This window comes from Acomys russatus, chromosome 5, assembly GCF_903995435.1.
Source record: "Acomys russatus chromosome 5, mAcoRus1.1, whole genome shotgun sequence".
Classification (NCBI taxonomy): Eukaryota; Metazoa; Chordata; class Mammalia; order Rodentia; family Muridae; genus Acomys; species Acomys russatus.
Genome location: NC_067141.1, coordinates 47,601,578 through 47,618,619, shown reverse-complemented (window position 1 = coordinate 47,618,619; position 17,042 = coordinate 47,601,578). Strand labels below are relative to the sequence as shown.

General features: G+C 37.2%; 1 protein-coding gene across 7 annotated transcripts in view; it reads left to right on the top strand.

Annotated features, from left to right (window-relative positions):
* Rfx3 (regulatory factor X3) overlaps positions 1–17,042 on the top strand; it is a 263,116-nt gene that overhangs the window by 205,965 nt on the left and 40,109 nt on the right. For all 7 annotated transcript variants that reach the window (XR_007830654.1, XM_051146299.1, XM_051146298.1 and 4 more), the window contains 2 exons: positions 8,684–8,805; positions 10,546–10,658. Coding sequence is in view for 6 of the 7 variants with exons in the window: in XM_051146299.1 (XP_051002256.1) it covers positions 8,684–8,805; positions 10,546–10,658 (235 nt within the window). In the remaining variant the exon portion in view is untranslated. The remainder of the gene's footprint in view (positions 1–8,683; positions 8,806–10,545; positions 10,659–17,042) is intronic.

Sequence of the window (17,042 nt, the reverse complement as noted above, 5' to 3'; positions counted from 1 at the left end):
TGCTGGGGTTAAAGGTGTGCACCACCATCCCTGGCTAGGCTCTTGCTCTTGAAATGACGTTTTGTGAATAATGACAGTGTTCTTGTTCAGTGCATGGCTTTGCACTGCTATTGCTGAGGCAGCATATCAATGGCATGTGGTTTCTTTTCTGGATAAAAGGGTCAAATTAAGAGGACTTCTTGAGAATGATGAAAACAATTATTTTTATCATTTATCTGAATTTTCTTTGGTTTTTTGAGTCAGAGTTTCTCTCTGTAGTCCTAGCTGTCCTGGAAATCACTCTGTAGACTAGTCCAGCCTCAAACGCAAAGAAATACACCTGTCTCTGCCTTCTGAGTGCTGAGATTAAAGACAGGTGCTAACACCCCAGTCGCTGATAATTTTTAATGGCTGGATAATTTCAAGTTTCAAATGATTCTAGTGTAATTAAAATTTATATAAGAAAATATACTCTCTCATTAAACTACAAATGGCATGTGAGAAAGGTTTAAAATATTTTATTACAGGTAGAGTTATTTAATATCTCAGCACATTCCAATTAAATATCTCATGACTTATTGACTGTATATATAGTTCCATATCTTGCATTGTGTAAATTATATTTTTCACATATTTTTATAACAAAAGGTCAAGCATGTGTGTTGATTATTTTGATTAAGTTTGGGCATTAAATTTTATGTTGAAAAATTGATAAGGTAGTAAATAAAAATTCCCCTTTTGTGCAAATGAGATGCTCTTTAAAGCTGCCATATGGAGCATAGCCATGCGTCAAAAGATAAGTGAGAAGGAGTTCTGGTTGAAAAGCAGACATAGTCCATATTTTCCTATATGTGAAAGATGAATCCACCTTCAAACCATCTACCTAAAATAAAGGAGCACATCAGAGCCTGCTTGATTCAAAGGCAATTTGGTGGTGTCTGTACTGACAAAAGAAAATTATAAGTAGTCAGGGTCTTCTGTTTACTTGGGACGTATTTGGTACTATGGTCTGTGGAAATTCAGTGAAGGGACAAATGAGCTAATGCAGTCACAATAGCTCTTATTGCTGTCACTCTAGTGATCAAGGTTAGGGTAATGAAATGTCATAACTTCCTTGTGAAAGTAGTGTCCACTATGGGTAATCAACAAGAGAAAAAGATGTATAAAATACCTTCTGTTGAAAATAAATTCTGCATTTAAATGAGGTACTCTTCAGTTTCAAAGGAAATCTACCCATTTACTAATTGCTGATATGCCCTAATTTAGACAACAGTTAAACTATGTCATCAAGGAGCTAAAAAAGAGAGTGATAGTTTTCAGGTCTATAACCTATGTAGAAATGTATGTTGTTATCATGATACGTAGGAAATGTTGGCAAGTATATTTTAGCAGAAGAGCCACATACTTTTGACAGTGTGTCTGACCATTTCTGATCCCTGTAGCCACTCTCAAAATACTGAAATACATTCATCATTTCTCAACAATTTCATGCAGTTGTCAGTTGCTTACAAAATAAGCACATCACATGTAAAAGAGAGTATAGGGTGGCAGAAAGACAGGAAAAGAAGAGAATTCAGTTGAACAGAAATTGCTGTCTATACAGGATAGATAACTCACCACAGAGCAACCTGGGCAAGAACTCACCCTCTTAACTTTATTCTTAAATGAATTCTACCTGCAAAGATGCAGATAACTCAAACAAAAGCCCACACATTTAAAAGAAAATATTTATAGCCGAGTGTGGAGGTTCATTCCCACCCCCCCCCTGCTCTTCTCTCTCTCTCTCTCTCTCATGTCTCTTTTCCTCCCTCTCACTTTCACATGGGAGACTGAGGCAAAAAAAAATTGCTCTAAGCTCAAGGACAACATCAGCTACCTAGTTTTACCGTCTCCCAAACTGTACATGAAATGCAGGGCAAAATCACATGACAATGTGTATGTTTTAGTTAAGGGGGAAATGTGTTACCTGCCCAATCACATGTTCCCTTGCTAGGAAGAGGACTCTGATGGAAAGAGCCATTATGATACTAGAGGAAAGACAAGAGCAATCTAGGGAAGGGGAGACAGCAGGACTCCTCTTATTTACTTCAGATGCTAGGGAGGACCTCCAAGGACGTTTGTCATCAGACCTTTCTTAATGTCAGGAACTTAGGACAGGTGATGCAGCTCTGTACTTAAAGTAGAGGATAAAGATTTGGTCAGAGGTTGTTTTGGTACCTCTGTAGATGGATGCCATCTCACACACACACACACACACACACACACACACACACACACACACACACACAGAGAGAGAGAAACCTCAGTTTCTTCGTCTTAAGATGGAAAGGAAGTTCAGAGATTATTTTATAGTTCAAGTGGAAGGAATAAAAATTTTATAGCAGGAAACATTGAAGTGTAATTCTTCTTTACATTATGCTGCTATTATAAGCACTACCTAAAAGTCTTTAGTACTCCTTTGCCAAGTTGGAGGAGAAGGCATCCTCAAATTGTAGTGGGAGTGGCTTGTTTCTCTATACTTCAAGGCTAGTAATTCTCAGCCTCGGTCAATATTAATAACTAATTTTTATTTTCCTGGACCATGAATTCTCTGGAATTATTACAAAGCTAAGCTTGGAGGACTGGGTCATTTCTCGAAGGCAGGTAAGCGTGACAGAAGTCTTTGCTGAGCAGCTGCCATGTTAAGTGTGCTCTTCCTTCTAGAACAGCAGTGGGGAACCCTGATTCTTATTGCTGAAGTAGTTATCATTAGTGCATCACTGTATTAGCTCATGATGTCATGATCACATGTTCCACTGAAGTCAAGAGGATCATAAAGAGCCACTCCTCAAGAATTATTGAAATCAAGGGTTGTACACATAATCTAATAAATAGTCATAGACACTACCTAGTACTTTTCTAAGTGTTTATTAAACTTTAAAATGCTCTTAAGTCTCATTTTATATTATGGAAATTATGTTGTAATTTAATTACGAGAAACTAGCCCCATATAATTGTGCTTTATACAAGAATCTCGCCAATTCATATTTTCTTAGACAGAGCCTTAGGTGCTTTTAGTTTTTGTTGGTGTCATGTGGAATATGACTGTGAGTCTGTAAATAAAGAAGAGATACAGGGTAAATTTTTAGGATCTGTGTAACAGAAAGGGCCACCTGTAAGTGAAAGAAGTGCCACATACCCTCATATGCATACATGTGTGTACAAAAAAATAAACATTATAGGTTTTTAAGAATTCCACTGTCTTAGGCTTCTAAGTGTGCAAGCTGTGGTGCTAAGAGGATTCAGTAAAGCAATTTAGGAAATCTGGTTTGTCTCTTTCAATCTTACCTCCTTAGCATCTAGAGGAGAAGATTCATTAAAAAATGGGTGATCCACATCATTGATTCTCATGGGAGACAACCACGCCACTTGAACTTAAATTGTTTTATTTTCTTGCATCACTGCAAATGTAAACTAGTGAGTAGCCAAATATTTAGAGTTACCAAGAAGGATAAAAAAAAAATCCTATCTTTCATCAAGTTTGGTGTTATAAGTCATGTAAATATTTACCATAACATCAAAGGCTCATTTACTAGTCTAAAAGAATGGGCCTCTTCATATTCACTATTTCCTGCTGAGCCATTCCTGTTTATGTCACTTGGCTCATTTCCAATATCAATTTTAAAACCCTAGGACAACTTTTCCAAAGAGAATTACAAGAAACCATTAAAAAATTCTAGCCTCTTGCTATTATTGTTAACTGGGATATTTGTACTTTCATGAATTATAAATACAAATACTAACTGCCAATATAGTTATGTTGTCTTCACTTGAGCATTTTTCGGTTGCTTTGAAAGGACATTTTCAAGTGTTGCATTTGGTGTTTTGAAAACTCTTTCCAGTAATGGTGAATACATAATGCTCTTTGCCCACCACTAACTTCTTCAGTGTCTGTGCTTGTGAGATTATCAACAGAATATTTCTTCTACAGTAGAGCACAGCTGTCCAAGTCCTAAATAACAGCTATAGCTAACCTCATGGGGGGAGATTCCTAACAATTTTCCAAGTTTTCTGTGTTAGTGACAGGTTTCAAGCATACAGTCAGCTATTAAGACATCAGAGCGTCTTTCATTTCTTAATCATTAACAACGTTAGCTCTGATTTCCCATGGAGTTGCAAGCTGTTAAAATGATCATTTGTGCCTTACTAATTTTGAAACCAAGAACTGTTGCCTCCTTTAATAAAATGCACGTCTCTCCTATGAATGTACATAACTCAACAGTGCTAAGAGTCTACTATGGGAAAATGTAACCTAGAAATAATTTTCAAAGTAAATGCAGTACGTGGAGGGTACAGTTCTCAATACTCAGTATTTCAACAGGATTTGAAAATAAAGGTTTGTTGGTGGAATATTTTCAATCAGTTTTCCCTACCTTTTACAATGTAGTATTTTGATGACTATTTAATGAAGAGTAAAAAGAAGCAAAAGATCAAAAATTTATCTTTTAATAGTAAAAGGATAGTTGAAATTTTGCCAGAATTAAGATAATGTATAATTATTATTCTAGATCAATAAAATATTTTAAAAAACTAAAAATGTTATGTTTATCCTTAAACAAGCTAAAATTTAGCCTGCACAGGGTCATATCACATGTAGTACTCAGTGCCTGATAAATTGATCTGTGTTATAGCAATTTATTGTGTGATCCTGGCTGTTCACTTAAAATTAGTCTATATTATAGGAAAAAATAAAATTTACATTTTTGGGAAATGTGTGCTGTCTAATGTTGGATATATTTCTACAACATGGGACTAAAGGTGTGTGTTTTGACATAAGTGGTTACTATGGGCTAGGTTTGGGCACGCTACTTAGGAAATATCTCTTGGAACGGAGTAAAACTAGCTCTAAACCTCATTCTCAAAGTCTTTGTTTAGTAGATGTTGAGTAAGGCTAGGTTTTATGAGAAATGTCCTAGATATTGGTGATAAAGCTTCAATGACCAATATATCTCCTCTTTTAGTAAAAATCAGCAATCATGAGTATTTGTTTAGCCTCTGTTGAGTGTGACTTTGTCCTCTGCTTTGGGGAGACCCAGACAACTAAGATAATTGATGCAATAATTTCCTTAGAATCAAGAGAATGAACATCCAGACTTCCTGAATCCAAAGTTTCTGACTTTGAAGATTTTGTCCAAGCACTGACCTAAAGCATTGAGCATGTCAGTATGTGGTTATTGCTTAGGCACAACATGAAGAGCAAAAGTTAGTACTACAGAAAAACTCTTTCACACATCCATGCTCACGCTAGCCCTCTTGACCGTGAGCCATCTTCCATGAGTTACTGATGTCATTCCAAGAATTTATTCCTAGAGATTTCAGCTTAAGACACCAAAATTTCTGGCTTGTACAGTTTCTATTACTACCAAAGATAAGTTTATGAAAGACATCTTTGCCTATCTTTCAACCCACTGTTTATTTTGATATTGTTCCTGTTATGATTATAATGAAAATACTAATTTCCCAGTCTTAACTATATTTTCTGGTTTTCTCTTTTCTAAGTATTGATTTAAATTATTTTTAGAATGTACTTATATGACTCTTTCCTTTTATAAGCTGGTTTTCATAAGTTTTATATCTACCACATAATATTGTATACTTCTAATTAGTGCTTCCAACTAAAAAACATTATTATTTCACAGTCATGGGTTAATTGTAATTTGCTGTGGTTTGATTGCATATTTTAAGATGTAATATCCATTTCTTTTAGAGACTTCCTTCCACTGCCTGTGATACTGGCTGACTCTTTCTTCCCAAAGGAGGCAAATAATTTTGCTTTTAGGTGGCAGATTTGCTGAGCCCTTTGTGAAGGTAGACTGTGGTGTAGCGTGTATCCTTAGAAAATGTGCAATCTAAGAGTAATAGCTATCATTTCCTTTCAGGTTAAATTTCACTTGTCCTTTATATCCATGTCTGTAAGACCGAATGCTGGGTAGAACAAAAAGAACATGATTGAGAATAGTTAGACAAAATCACAGTCACTGCATAAACCAATATTAAAACTTAATAATTTTGAATCTATAGGAACTATTGCCAGATTAAATCATCCAAATTTAACTATTTCATCTAAGATAATGTACTTAACCATGAGCAAACATGGTTAAACAAATATTCTTTCTATTATTGATAGGAATTTTTGTGTCTGAAAAAAAATCAGCTAAAATCAAATTAAACCCTGAATGAATCAATAAGGAAACAAACAAACAGAACTTTTCTCATGAAATCATTCAAGTCTACTAGCACAAACGGACAACTCACTACTGTGGCACAAAGGTACACATCACGCCTGCTAGGAAAAGATATGACCTGGAGGGAGGAACAGATTCAGAAATGGCCTCTTGGAACATCACAGTACTAGTGCTTTCCCTGATTCTGAGGATGGCCACAGCTGAAAAGCATTTGCAGATAGTTTTCCCATTAAATGAAAGGCCAGTTACGTTCTGTCGTTAGAGAATAGCAACCAATATTTTGCTCTTAAGGGAGATATCACTAAGAGTGTAAGAAGGATAATATTTACTGCACCCTGTTTCATTCTCTGCCCCTGACTTTCTTTTTCAATGACTGAATCATTTCTTCAGGGCATCTGAGCATTGTTTGTTTGGTATTCACTAGGTCCAACCATTTACTATCTTTTGACCAAATGGAAACATCTTTTAAATGTGTCCTTTTCATATTTTAGGAGCATTGACATTCATAATGACCACAGATCAGTTGAATTAGGCTATTGTCATATGGATTAAATATCTGGGTGATGAAAGCACTAAGTTCCATTTTTTAACTACAGTTAGAAATGGAAGGATCAAAAGACAAGCACTGTAATGTGAGTGAAAATATTCCTAGATAATAAACTTTTATCATCTTTTTTGCATTTTTAAAAAAATTAAAATCCTTTATTTTCATTATCCTCATTTTGCGTAGTATTTTACTAATTTTTCTTTACTAATTTTTGACATAAGAAACAAGAAGAAACATACAAATATATAAACGTACAAAATTCCGGCAGCAATTACTATCATTAGTTATAGTGACGACTGACGTATCCTTCCAGAACTTTCTCAGTTAATAAATCACCATCAAAAATAACAAAGCTCTTAAGCTGGCTCCTTGGTTAGCAAAAATGCATTGACCCTCGCTTTTTCCTTTTTATTTTTTCTTCTCTTACATATTACATCTCAACTGCAGTTCCCTTCTCCCTGCCTCCCCACTCTCTCCACTGATCCAACCCCACTCACTTTACCTCTCCTCAGAAAAGAGTAGGCCTTCAAGGGACTTTGACCAAACAGAGCATAGCATGCTACAATAAGACCAGACAGAGTCCCTGGGGCAGGCAAAAGAGTTAAAGACAGCCCCAGGCCCCACAAGAACACGGAGCTGCACAACTGTAACATACATGCAGAGGAACTGTATCAGAACCATAGTTTTCTGTTTGTTTTTTAATATGTGCAATGAAGAAAAGTACATTCTAAGCAGAAGAAAAACTATAGTCATTGAATTTGTAGTCTGTGCTTGCTTTGTCTGGGGAGATTTGCAGAGGCTCTTGGTGGTAATGCTGAGCTGCTGCTGGTGGTCGTGCTTGTGATGGTGTGGTGGTGCTGCTGGTGGTGCCAGTGGTAAGGGTGAGGTGGTGGTGTGATGATGTTCATGCTGGTGGTGCTGATACTGGTGGCATTGCTGATGCTTGTGATGGTGACAATGGTGCGGATGCTTGTCATGGTGATGGTGGTGGTGCTGATGCTTGTGTTAAGGATGGAGTGGTGGTATGGTGCTGGTAGGGTAGTATTGTGGTGATGTCTGTGATGTTTGGCCTCCAGGAAGTCTTTTCTCTAGCCGCTATTGTACATCTTCTCTCTTTCAGTAGCAAAAATGTTCAAATTTTAGACCTAGGACCTAAAAGCAGACTGCTCACTGCCTCTGTTTACTTTTTGTGTGTATTTTTTCCCTGTTCTTAGGGAAAACCCAGGGCCTATGCTTGCTAGTCAAGTGCCCTAACACTGAGCTAAATCCTACCCTAAGTCCTCTTGTCTCTAATTGGATAAACTAGGTTTATAGATGAGTTCTTCTTTTGTTGCATACTGAAACTTCTGGCCTTTGTGTTTGCAGCTGTTGACAATAATCAAGGGAGATAAATGTATTAATAATGATCAGGGGAGAGGAATGTGTGGGCTGCGTAAGAGGCTTTAGGAAATGTGAAGAGCATCATGATACAACTTGTATATTGATCATATTTTAAATCTATTAACCAAAAGCCCATTGTTGACATTTCTTTGCAAACTCTTTCGTCTTGGTACATAACAAAGTTCCAGTGTATTTACCTTTTTTACCTTGAGCTGATGGCCACTACAAGTTACTTTCACAATATGTCCCCCAACTATAGGCACAAGAATCTTTGCCTCTGTTTTCCAAACAAATGTCTCATAATTCTTTCATTCTTACATCAATTTCTGCATTTTCACAAATGAATTTCTTTCTGATTGCCCTTCCCCTTTTCTTTTCACAATTGGGAAAAAAATGTCTGCACATAAATTCATGAGAGTGTCAAGAAACATTCGACAACTATCTTGAGACATTAACAGAACTAGATTAAAACCGAACGCCTTAAACGTTTGGGTAGTACAATAAAGCAAGGAATAATTTGGTTTGTTTGTTTTTTCCCGTCTAATATTTTTAGGTACAAGCCTATGCAGAAAGTGGATGGGGTTGCAGATGGTTTCACAGGAAGTGGCCAACAGACAGGCACATCTGTTGAGCAAACTGTAATTGCCCAAAGTCAACATCATCAACAGTTTTTAGGTATGTTAAGGTGGAATGCATATTAGTTGCTATTAGGATTTCAAAGAGACAACAGTGGTCTCTTCGCCAATTAGAATGTCTTCAGATGTTAACTCCATATAAAGGGGGAGGTGATTTGGTGCTGAAACTATGGCATTGAATGATAGTTCTAGCTCATCTCCATTGAAATATTAAGCTATATGGAACCTTGAATGCATCTGCCTTAAAGTCTCCATGCTTTGAAAGTGTTTTCAAGAGTTTGTATTACAGTTGGCTTTTGTGATCAAAATCATTGTTGTATTTACTTGAAATATTTCCAGCCCAAAAAAATTCTAATTTCCTGTATACACAGTTGCATATCCATACTGTTAGATTAGAAAAATTATAAACATTTTAAATGATGTATTCTTTTACATTGAATTCGGTGCTTTCTATTTTATAATTTTATAGAAAGTATACACGTTTCTTGTTACTGAAAGTGTTTGGAGGTAGAGTTTACACATTTGAATACTTACACTGGAGCCAGGGGTGCTGTCTGTCAGCTGACAGTCATTCCATAGTTGAAGACATATAGTCTCCAAACAGTGGGTCAGTAACAGAGATGCTATCAGAATGTATGTGTATGCACACATGTGTGTATGTATTTGTGTGTCTGTGTGCATGTATGTGTGTCTCTTTGTGTGCGTGTGTGTGCATGTGTGTATGTGTCTGTATGTATGTACATGTGAGTGCATGTGTATCTGCATGTGGGTGCATGTGTGTGTATTTATGTGTGTTTATGTGCACTTGCCAATAGGAACAGCTGGAGGTCAGAATGCTCCTGCACTTAAAACTGTTACAGCAGCATTTTCTAAACCAAACTGCTCAGATACAGTCTAATTGGCCACTGAGCTTTAAAATATTATCACTTTTTATTTTGTAGCTGTGGTTTAATTTTAATATTCAAAAATAAAAAGATTATAGATTTTTTAGGACTTATAAATAGTTACCACTCTTCATTTAATTTTGAATTTATAGTAAGGAATGTACCAAAGTGCATTACTGATTGCCCAGGGCTAATGAGAAAAGAAGAAAGTGAGAGTGTGTGCCTTGTCAATTACAGTGTCACCAAGAGAGAGCTGAATGATACTATTGTGCAACAGCAAGTGTCATAGTGATGTGAATGCAGAAATTTTATGGGGCAGGTGTCCCTGCAGGAAGAGCAGGTTGGCGTAGGTGTCATACTTAGAAGATTTGTGCTACAGCAGTTGATGTACAACCATGTTCATGTTGTCAGAGATGATTTGATAACAGGACAGTGTCATCCACCACACAGAAGTAATATTGTTAATGTTATTTTTATACTTTTTGGCTATTAGCTTTGTAACTTTCATCTTCTTATTATATAAAAGCTATGAGCATAATGAGTTTAAGGGTATGTTTATTTTTATGTGGTTGGATAGCATAATAATAAAAATAACTACAATTGCTACTGGCAAGCTCAGGTTGTTTTTCTTTTGCTAATAGCCTATCCAAAGCCCATTTTAATTAGAGTAAGGCTTAGTTCACACTAAATTCACAAGTATGCTCCATTCATTCTTACATTATATGTTAAAAATGTTACTAAGTCTGGCTAGAAAATATTAATTTGAAAGTCAGTGATCTTTGGCCCTCTGATCTCTACATTTTCTTTCCTTTTTAGTCTTCTGAAAATTTCCCTCATTAATCTGTAATTGACACCATCCACAATAGCTTTTTTCTGTTGTGTTGTCATGGTAACAGATGCATCTCGAGCACTCCCAGAGTTTGGAGAAGTTGAAATCTCTTCTCTGCCAGATGGTACTACCTTTGAGGATATCAAGTCACTGCAGAGTCTTTATCGAGAGCACTGTGAGGTAAGACGTTTAAACAGTGTCTGCGCACACACCAAATTTTGCCACATAACTTGTTAACACAAAATAATCAACGTTTCCCCCTAGAGATCAGAGAAGTTAGTACTAGTTATTGTGAGCATTTCTTTGCTTACTAATAAAATCCTCTTTCTTTCTTGTCTCAGAGTGGAAAGTAAAGGATGAATGAGAGTAAGAATAAATTTATTCTCCACTTCTTAAACTGATCTGCGTGTCTTCTGATACAGCATTTTCACTTCTAGGTCTCCATCCTGCTTACATATGGTGACACGCCAAATGTGCAAGGGAATGCATTGTGTTACTCTTCTAATCCACGAGGTTGCTAATAGCTTCAGTGTCTAATTGTGAGAGAGATTAAGTCTGCTATAATCTACAGGTTGGCCTACTGTATGCCCATAGGACTGAAACCTCTAAATGAAATGAGTTCCAGGGTTTAATGTTACAGACAAAAAACAAACAAACAAACAAAAACACCCAAACAAACAAACAAAAAAACCCAACCAATAAGTGAGTGAAAAGACATCACATAAATATCTCATCTTTCTACACGGAGAAGTAAAAAAAATGCTGATAATATATGTGATGGTTTGAATCACCCCATGAGCTTGGGCATTCAAACACTTGGCCCTAGTTAGTTGTGGTGCTCAGGGAGGCCTAGGAGGTATGGCCTTATTAGTATGTCACTGGAGGTGGGCTTGGAGAATCTAAAGACTTGTGCCACTTCAAGTTTGCTCCTCTGCTTTGTGCCTGTGGCTCAGGATGTGAACCCTGTGCTTTCTACTCCTGCTTTCGTACCTTTGGACCACCATCGTGGACTCTAATTGTCCAGACCTGGAATCCCAAATAAGCTAATTCTTCTATAAGCTGCCTTGGTTATGGTGTTTAGTCACAACAATAGAAAAGTAACTAATACAGAAATTAGTTCCAAAGAGTAGGTTATTGCTATGAAGAACCTAACCACGTTGGTTTCTGTAGGCATATGGAAAACTAGAATTTTGGAGTAGAAAAGTGGTTGAAAGTTGTAAATGGAGCTTAGTGGGGCTAAACTGATAAGAGCTTGGAAAACAGTAGTGCTGAGAGCTATGTGGACTATCAAAGGCCAGCTAAAGAGGTTTCAGAGTGGAACAGTATTAACAACTGGTCTATATTGACTGTTCCTGTGATATTTGGGCAAAGAATTGGCTGCTTTTTGCCCATGCTCTAAGAACTTGCCTGAAGGTAAGTTTTAAAATAATGACTTCATTTTATTAGCAGAGTAGATTTCAATACAGCATAACACCAACTCAATCCCATATTTACTAGTAGTCCCTCATAAGCAGGTCTTCAGTGAAAAAGAAGAAAGGGTGCAGAAAGAAATGCACAATGTACAGAGATCAAGAAGACACTGATAAGCTTAATGTTATTGCCAACGCGTGTACTATAAGAGAGACTGCAATTGTTAAAGAGACTAGGGCCATTAAGGATAGGTCAGATCTGTAATCCAATAAAGGGCAGGTACCCTTAGGGCAAGACCTCTTTTAAGCTAGGTTTCCAAGTTGTTGAGAAAGCATAGGTGTTTACTTAGGCTCCTGCTAGTGTGGATCAAGGGAGTCCTCTCAATCTGACAGCCCACTGAGCTGTCAGTGTTGTCCATGTGGGCTTGGCTTTGGAGTCATGAAGGACAATGAAGTTGTGGAGTCTTCCTCTGGTTTCACAGAGCTGCTGAGGCCAGGCGACATGTGGCAGAGTCTCTACCTAGAAGTTTTCAGAAGCAAGGGACCAAAAAATGTCGGTATATGAAGCTGTGAACTCTGGCTTGTATTGGAGACCCTAAAATGTTGAAAATGACAAAGATAGGAGACATCTGCCAAGGAGAGCTGCACATGGAGTGTGGAACCAGCCCAAGGGAGGAAGATGTATGTTTTAGGCAGTAGAGCAGGAGAGGCAAAGCCATCTAAGCCTTTTGACATCGGTTATGGCATTGGATAATTTGATGTTTTGACACAGTGTTTTCCTGTTATTACCCCATTTCCTCCTTTAGGAGTAGTGATATACATTATGTGCCATTGTGTGTTAGAAGCATATAATATTAACTTTACAAGGGGTTACAATTAAGAGATTGCCTTGAATCTCAGAAGAGACCCTGGACTCAGATTTATAAACAGCATGTGACTGGACAGTTATGATGACTCTAAAAGTTGCACTAGATGTGCTTTGCTTTAAGATGTGGCTGTGCTATTTTGAGGGTCAGGATGCAGTGGTTTGAGTGAGATGCCTCTCCCTAGGCTCTTGGAGGCTTAAGAGGTGTGGTCTTTTTGGAGGATGTGTGTCACTGGAGGCACACCTTAAAAGTTTAAAGGCCCCTCACCATTCTCTCTGTTTTGTGCCTGCAATTCAAGATGAGCGCTTCCTTCTTGCTCCTGCCACTATGTTTTTGCTATGCCATCATGGGCTCTAATCCTCTGGAACCATAAGCCCAAATAAACCTTGGTCACAATGTTTTAATGTAGAACTTTATAAAAACACAGGCTGGAGGCCATGTCCAGGTTTTCAATGGACCCTTTGAATACCACAAATGTGTGGTACTGTTAAAAATAATGTCAAAATAAATTTAATAACTACTTTAGATCTTCCTTCGCAGATTTTTAGACTGATTTTAGAATTTAAGTAGCTTTATCCAGGAGTATATGTGATCTGCCTGCAATTTAAGGATTACCCTGTGATTTCTAGAAAAAAAAAATCCTTCTAAGTGTTGACAGTGAAGGATGAAATAAAAAATATCAGCTTAAAACATATATGGAGTGTTGAAGGCTTGGTTACCTAAGGCTTCTCTTGATGTTTTATACCCTTACTCCTACTCTCCCTCTCATGTCAGAATTGGTGGCATTGTCTAGGAAGGAGGTTTTCTCCATTCCAATGCATTAATGCATCTTAAATTACCTACTAGAAAGGAGGTAATATTTTCCAAAGAGTGTTCTTAAGTGGTTTTAGAATTTAAGTAGCTTTATTCCTGAAATATTTGTGATCTGCTTGCAAATTAAAAAGTAGCCTGTAATTTCTAGCGAATCCTCCTAGTTGTTGACAGCTGGCAGCGAAGGATGAAATAGGAAGTTTCAGTTTCAAGCATATATAGATGCTTCCATTACTCCAGAAATAAGATTGCTTGAGTGAACCCGAGCGCTTGTCAGAGATGCTAGGTTCCTGACAACCAAGGATGAGTCCTCTCCTTATCAGCATCATGTATGATGGAGTGTTCTTCAACCTGTCTTACTCATTTCCAACACTCCTGACATGATGTAAGCCACCTAATATTCACTTCCCTTTGATATGTTCCCGAGTGTTGGAGTATTTCTAGATCTCCTTTATATACATGGGGAAAAAATTTTTACACCTATCCTATTCAATGAAAACTATGTGAAGATTCTTTAAACAATTCTTCAGTTCTCTGTATTCAGATAAAGCTGTCTGTAAGCAGCTTAGCTTGTACAAATATAATTTGGATTCTTTGAGTGACTCATATTTATTCAAAGTGTAAATTGGAGTATAATTATTTACATTGCTAAAGAGTGTACAGTGAGATCATTCTAAGGAACAGACGCCTCCAATAAAATTAAAATAGTCTTTAGATTATACAATTTTCATGAAAATTCCAATTGTGATGAATAAATATACTTTATGTGAAGAAATGGGGCACTCATGATATCGTTAGTCTGTAGGAGATGACAGTCCACAGGGTGAACCCCACTTGCAAATAATCAACGCTCATGGCATCTCTTATTTTTACACATCAAAAAATTTTAAATAGAGCTGCCTAGATCTCAGATTCAACCCTGTAGGCAGCTGCTGTAAGTCAGTAGAATATAGATTATTTTTATTTCTGTTTGCCTTAACATTTGAAAATTGGTTGAAAAGTACTAGTGTTTTAGCTGCCTTATAGGAGGCTGGTGTTGGTGTTCTTTGAGATTAGTTTGAAGATGCTGGATTTATGATGCACTGAAAAGCTTGCCTCATTTTACTTCATATTTTCCACATTTTATATTTTTAAGGAAGGATTATCCTACTATTTGGAATTCTTGTAATATATTTGTCAAGGTATGTTTAAGTATCACTACTTTTAGTCTCCATGGTTTCTAAAGTATTAACTGCCTCCCACTTCAGAGACATCTTGTGGAATATGCCTAAGCTGCAGTTAAAATAGCGAATATAAGAACGTCCTTCTGGGGAAGGTTTGATTTCATAAGAAATGAGGGACAACTGTGTTTACTTTGTTTTCAGAGCCTGCCTTTCCTGTTTTTTAAATCTTACTGAAAATTTTTATAATTAGGCTACTTCATTTTCACTATCTGACAGCTTGGAGCATCCCCTGCTTGTTCTGAGAACACCTCCTCCACGCACATGTTGAAGGTCCGCGTGAGCCTCGGGGTGCTCTCCAGCTCCTTCTTCAAGCCACATCCTAGAATTGTGAAGTTACAGTCTACTCTTTCCTAAAAGCTCCGATGGACTATAGGTTGTCCCCATGTTCTCTGCCTTCTGTGGACTTGTGTAGACCCTGATGGGCTCTTCGTAGTTCTCCAGTATTGATGGTATCGGGCCCACTGTGCTGACTTCTACTGCCTACACTTCATCCTTTTAATATTCAGCATAATCACAAAATTAAATTTTCTCTGGCTTCATGTTTGCTGTTATCTGAAGATTCTCTTATAAATCAATTGCAGTGGCAGACTGAAATTAAGTAAGCTCATTAAAAGTTACTAGAGGAAGTGACAGTTACTGATATCATCAACAAAGGAAAAGGAAAACTTGATACACCTGGAAATTGATTCTAGAAACTGAATTTAAAGTAACCCTCAAGGCAAGGAACCCACAGGTAGAAAGCAGGAGTGTACAGAAAGAAGAGTGTGTGTGCTGGTGGGAATGCAGGCTGTTAGAGAGCCAGACGCGGCTCCGCGGGGAGCTCTTGTTATTTCAGAAAGGTACCAGTGCCTGGAGGCTTCCTGACTCCACTTAAGTGTTACCTCTGCCTGACTAGGAGCCATGATGAGCACCCCTGGAAAGAGTTAACCTGGCCTTATCCCCATCTTCCACAGCTGAGCAACAGGTCACTCCTAACCTCTGCCTGCTGGAATGGATGGCCAGTGTCGTCCACCTAAGACACTGATGTTGGAATGTGTTGTCCTTCCTGGTCAGGAGTAGGCGGAGTGTGGTGACAGTTTCAGTTGTCAGTGTGTCAAGTTCTCTAGAAGCATCCTGGAAGAGGGTCTCAGAAGGTTATCTAGATCAGGCTGGCCTGTGGGCATGTCTGTGGGAATGTCCTGATTACATTAGATGAGATTTGATTTTACTAACATCTTCTTAACAGAAAATGTGAAAAATAATGTAACCTAACATGGAAGCAACATAAATATTAATTACCTTCACATTTAATAGGTTTTTAATGTTTTGCTTTGTCATTTAAAAATAGACTATAAAGAATATAAACAGATTATTAATTTCCATTTCTTTTCCCAAGTCTTTGAAAAATGTTACATGCCATCAAGAAAATACAATCTATAAACTGTTTATTAGTTATTGTATCATTTTATAAGTTTGAAATGCAATTTGTATAACCAAAAATGGAAAGAATGAGAACAAAATATTAACTTTTACTACTTCTTTCTATTTTCTATATATCTAAAGTATATAAAATTCAGTTGATTACCTAATTAGTCCATGTTAGATTTTTTTTTCCTTTTGCTTTGATAGAACACACTTATAGAAGAAAGTTTATTTGGACTTCTGGTCCCCAAGGGATAAGAGACTGTCATGGCAGAAAGACATGGCAGTTAGTGAAGGGAGCACAGCAGGAACAGGAAACTGAAGGCTCACACCTCAATACAAAATGGCACAAGTCTAAAAGTCTCAAAGCCCGCCTTCAGTGACATACATCCGCCAACAAGGCCACGCTTCCTAAGCTTCCCCAGATAGTACTGCCAGTTGAGGACCAAGTATCCAAATACCAAAGCCTATTCGGTGGGGGCGGGGGAGGGCATACAAACCACAAAGTAGTCTGAAGTACAGCACGTTATTTCAACATGGAGATAATATAAACATTAGCAACTAATGTTTGCACTTTTCTTTTGGATTTTATTAAATCCAATCTGTTTTCATTTCAACAAGAGCACACTATACACACAAGTCATTACTACTTATTTTTATTTCTTTTGTTGCTGGGCCATTTGAATACAGATATGTTAGTATTGCAGAATGCATATGATTAACCAAATGATTATTTGATTTTTGCATTGTTTTGCTATATCTTTTAAATGCAATATCTTGTCATTTCAATACATAATTATGATAATAGCTAGTTATTTTAGTTACTGGCTGTTCTTTGTGTCTTCAAAAGTCTTG